The 4,475-nt window shown below is 39.2% G+C and overlaps 1 protein-coding gene across 1 annotated transcript; it reads right to left on the bottom strand.

The window, feature by feature from the left end:
* Positions 1-747: 747 nt before the first annotated feature.
* Positions 748-2,274, bottom strand: GJB6 (gap junction protein beta 6). The gene has a single exon (XM_080798768.1). It carries the CDS (start codon positions 2,267-2,269, stop codon positions 1,484-1,486), a length of 786 nt encoding a protein of 261 aa, XP_080654894.1. The 5' UTR covers positions 2,270-2,274; the 3' UTR covers positions 748-1,483.
* Between the last annotated feature and the right edge of the window lie 2,201 nt (positions 2,275-4,475).

The raw sequence follows: 4,475 nt of genomic DNA, 5'->3' as shown, positions 1-4,475 counted from the left end.
GTAGGATCATAGTTTTGTTTTGAAAAGTTAATCTTTGGTTTTTATAGATTGATACTGAGACATTTATGAGTGAAATGATACGTCTAGAATTTGCTTTGGGCTCTGAAGAAAATGAGAATATTTTGTTTTTCTGGAGAAATGTTTTGGAATCACAAAGCCATGTTGACATGTGTCAACAAGCTCTTGTGGACACTTATTATTCATTAGGCTTCCTCATGCAGAATATGCCATGCCAATGTTGCCCCTTTACATGGTGGTTTCATGTGTATGTTTGTGTGTGTGTCTTTCCTCTCCAGAGTTACCAGGCTGACTCACCAGCACCCACCATCCAGGCATCTGTGTTCAATCTGGAAATCCCTGGAGAGAAAGGTTTCCTCATCTGTGGGTGTGAAGCTGTGTGTACTTATCTCAGTCATCATAGTCTGAAGGATTCAGGTAATGAATGAATCCTTTGAGGCAAGCTTTGTGTGACAGCTGCATCTGACTTCCTTAACCTCCTCTCTATAAGGGCTGAACTGACCCTGTGTCCTAAAGCAGACAAATCCTCTCCAAGCTAAGAACTGGGTGGGCTGCTAAGCTCAGCTTCTGCTCATTTGATGAGGATAGAAGAATCGGGGTTGAACTCCTGGGCAATTCTACCCACACAACCAGCAGCCTGCCCACCAAAAGTAACCCAACCAACTCATATTACCACGTGAGGAATGACCACATTGAGGCCCAGACTGAACAGAAACCCATAATGCAGATGAAGGCATAAGCAATGGGGCTAATCTTTATTGAGGTTAGCACATTCATGTCAGCTGTTCACAATGATTGCAAATTGTCTAGTTTTAAAAAGCTTCCTACTTCCATACAGTTCTGTCTATATTCAGGAAGCAATAAAAATATTTTATACAATGAACAATTTCCACCTTAAGAGTATCATGATAGTTCATAAGTTTGTCAACAGACAATGCAAAACACTATTTACAACAAGATAGACTTTGTAAGTTCAAATTTTAGATACTTATGGCATAATTCTAAAACTAACATCGTATGTTTTCCCATGTAAGAAAGGCCAGTCATTATAAAAATACTTTATATAAATTCAAAGTCAGAACTAAAACATTCAATCCTATAAAAATATCTTTTACTAATCAAAGTATCAATTTCTATGTAAATGTTTTTTATCAACAACAGTTACATGTTTAAATTTTCAGGAAATACCTAGTATGTCGGAGAGTCCACATAACATGTTAAAGTTACTTCAAGGCACAGTTGTAATCCTTTCTTAGTTTTCAGAGATAGACCACATATTTGATTTTGCTGCATATTAATAGAACAATTATTCTACAAAATGTTAACTCAAGTATCTATGTATTATGAAAGCATTTATAAAGACAAAGTCTTCATTCAGCCTATGGGAGGGATTTTTAGATAGGCATTGCCTTCAGGAGAAGGCACCACTTTTGTTATGAGTCAGCTACATTGTGCTTTGAAATATTTAACTGGGAAAGCCTGTGATGGCATTTTGACCACTATCTGAAATCAGCTCGTTCATTTCATTTTGCTTACTCTCTTTTAGGGCATGATTGGGATGATTTCTTTGTGTTTGTGTTCTTTTTGATCTCCTAAAACATACTTTCAGCAGCAGGTAACACAACTCGGCCACATTAAGCAGCATGCAAATCACAGATGCAGAAATCATAAAAATGGTAAACACGGTTTTCTCAGTAGGTCTAGAGATAAAGCAGTCGACAAGGTTGGGGCAAGGGTCAATCCCACATTTCAACACCCAAGGCAGATGGTACCCATTGTAAAGGAAGTAAAACACATACATAAAGGATGCTTCAAAGATGATTCGGAAGAAGATACTGCTGGTGTACGTCCACCACAGGGACCCCTCTATCCGAACCTTCTGCTTTTTAATGTCTTCTAAGTCTTTGAATTCATTTCTTTTCTCTCCTCGCCTAAATTTGCGGGCGGCCTCGTGTCTGTAGTAGGCAACGTGCATCGCTACCAACAGGGCTGGAGTGGAGACAAAGATGAGTTGCAGGGCCCACAGTCGGATGTGGGACACAGGAAAAAAGTGGTCATAGCATACATTTTTGCATCCTGGTTGCAGAGTGTTGCAAACAAAATCTTCCTGCTCATCACCCCACACTTCTTGAGCAGCCACTACAAGGATCATGACACGGAAAATGAAGATGACGGTGATCCATACCTTCCCGATGCTGGTGGAGTGTTTGTTTACACCCCCAATGAAACTGTGTAGGGTACCCCAGTCCATTGTGTTGGCTTATTCCTAAACAGACAAAAATTAGCCAAGGTTAATTAATGGAAAGTTCCTTTGATTTTATAAAATAGTATAGTTATATTAGAGACCGGAGCAAATTTCTCTTAAAGTATGCTGCAGTGGGCACTTGGGTGGCTTAGTCAGTTAATTGGTTAAGCATCTGCCTTCAGCTCAGGTCATGATCCCAGGGTCCTGGGATGGAGCCCCATGAAGGGCTCCCTGCTCAGCGGGGAGCCTGCTTCTCCCTCCCCCTCTGATCCCCACCACCTCATTCCTGCTTCTCTCTTTCTCTCTAAAATAAATAAATTAATTCTTTTAAAAGAGTATGCTGTGATATTTTATAACTTCAACCTCCTAGGTTGCTAGTAGGTTTTCTGGTAGGGAATGCACCTAACAAACCAGCACCCTCAGACAATTCAGGGCTCCCAGATGCTGTAGGCCGGCACCAAAGCCAAGGAAGTGGAGCTGGGAAGAAGGAACCAGAGAAATAGTTTTGAAGGATTTAGTGCATACCAGTCTGTTCCAACTTCACTGGCCAGAAAGCAGTAAAGGACTTTGAAATATTTATAGATCTTAAAACTTATTCATATGCCATAGAGTAGGAAAAGTTTTAACACATAATATGAAAAGAACATTTAAATTCTTAAATCCAAACTAAAATTGAGCCAAACGCTTACATTGTGGCGGAAATGAGAAAATGCAAATTATGGTTTTAACTTAGCCCAGACTTTAGGGAGGCATATTAATTTTTTCAATGAAAATGAAAAGACAGGCAGAATTTCACAACTAAAGACCTGAAAAGGGGTGTTGGGGCTGGGGAAGGGTGCAGACAAGAATTCATTAGTGTGTCATACAGTTCTGAGGGAGTCAGCTAAGGGAGGGAGAACCTTCCAGCAGCGCTGAGGAGCTCAGATTTTCAAGCAACAATAAGATGGAAGACAACCCAGATCACTATACACAAGTGGATGGGCCCAGACTTGTAACAACAATGTCAAAAAATTTAATCAGTAATTGAGCTTAAAAAAAAGAGTAAAATAAAAAAAATATGAAAAAGAAAGAAAAATTAGATACTTGAGCCAAAAGAAAAGAAAGGGGTTGGAACAATAGAGCACAAGGCAAAATTTTACCTGATAACAGAGAAAATGCAGACTATTCCCTACTTTATCAAAGAGAAATTATTTAAATAATTATTTCTAAAAACATGAAACAAGAGAGGTGTGGAGAAAGTGCCTACCTTCTGAAAAAGAAATTTTCAAAGTCCACAGTAAATATATCTTTGATCTTAAAAACTCATCTTTGGGGGCACATGGGTGGCATAGTATATTAAGTGACCGACTTGGTTTTGGCTCCGGTCTGATCTCAGGGTCGTGAGATCGAGCTTGCCACAGAGTCTTATTGAGTTTCTCTCTCCCTCTTCCCCTGCACCCCAGCCCCCACATTCTCTCTCTCTCAAATAAATAAATACATCTTTAAAACATTTTAAAAAGTAAAAACTCATCTTGGATAATATAAATTATAAAATTAATTTTTAATTTATAATGAAAGTCATTATAATAAATTTTCCTTATTGTTGCTAATTGTTTTCTATCCTGGAAACATTTCAGGAAGTAGAAACACATTTTGATGTTTAAACATCAAGCTATTCACCTATCCTATTAATAAAATGAAGATGTTCTGTAATTAACCAATAAACAGCCCCCATTGCAATTTGGTTTAATTAAGTGCGCAATCGACAAGTTTTTGATTTGTCAAATAAAAGTTCACATTTTCTTACACCCTCCAAAGTGCAGAGAATTTAAATTCCTCCACAGGTAAGAATGCTGTTTTTCCCTGAGTTCTTTATCAACAGGCTTGTGAACAACAGCACACCTGTGGCCACCTATTACCTGCCCTTCTAGCAAGCAAACCAATCAAGGTACAAAAGGACAACTCAGTCTGAATGAATCTGGAGAGGCTGAAGCCATGGGAGAGGTCAGGAGGTCAGAATTTCTTCAGAAGAATATGGTCCCAGCTTTCTAGAAGCAGGATCCTTGGCATCCATGCCTTAGGGCTTCTCCTTCTTTTTTTTTTTTTAAAGATTTATTTATTTATTTATTTGTCAGAGAGAGCAAGAGAGCGAGAGCGAGCACAGGCAGACAGAGTGAGAAGCAGGCTCCCTGCCGAGCAAGGAGCCCGATGTGGGACTCGATCCCAGGACGCT

Source organism: Martes martes (genome assembly GCF_963455335.1).
Source record: "Martes martes genome assembly, chromosome: 3".
In the NCBI taxonomy this organism is placed as follows: Eukaryota; Metazoa; Chordata; class Mammalia; order Carnivora; family Mustelidae; genus Martes; species Martes martes.
This window is presented reverse-complemented; position numbering and strand designations above follow the sequence as displayed.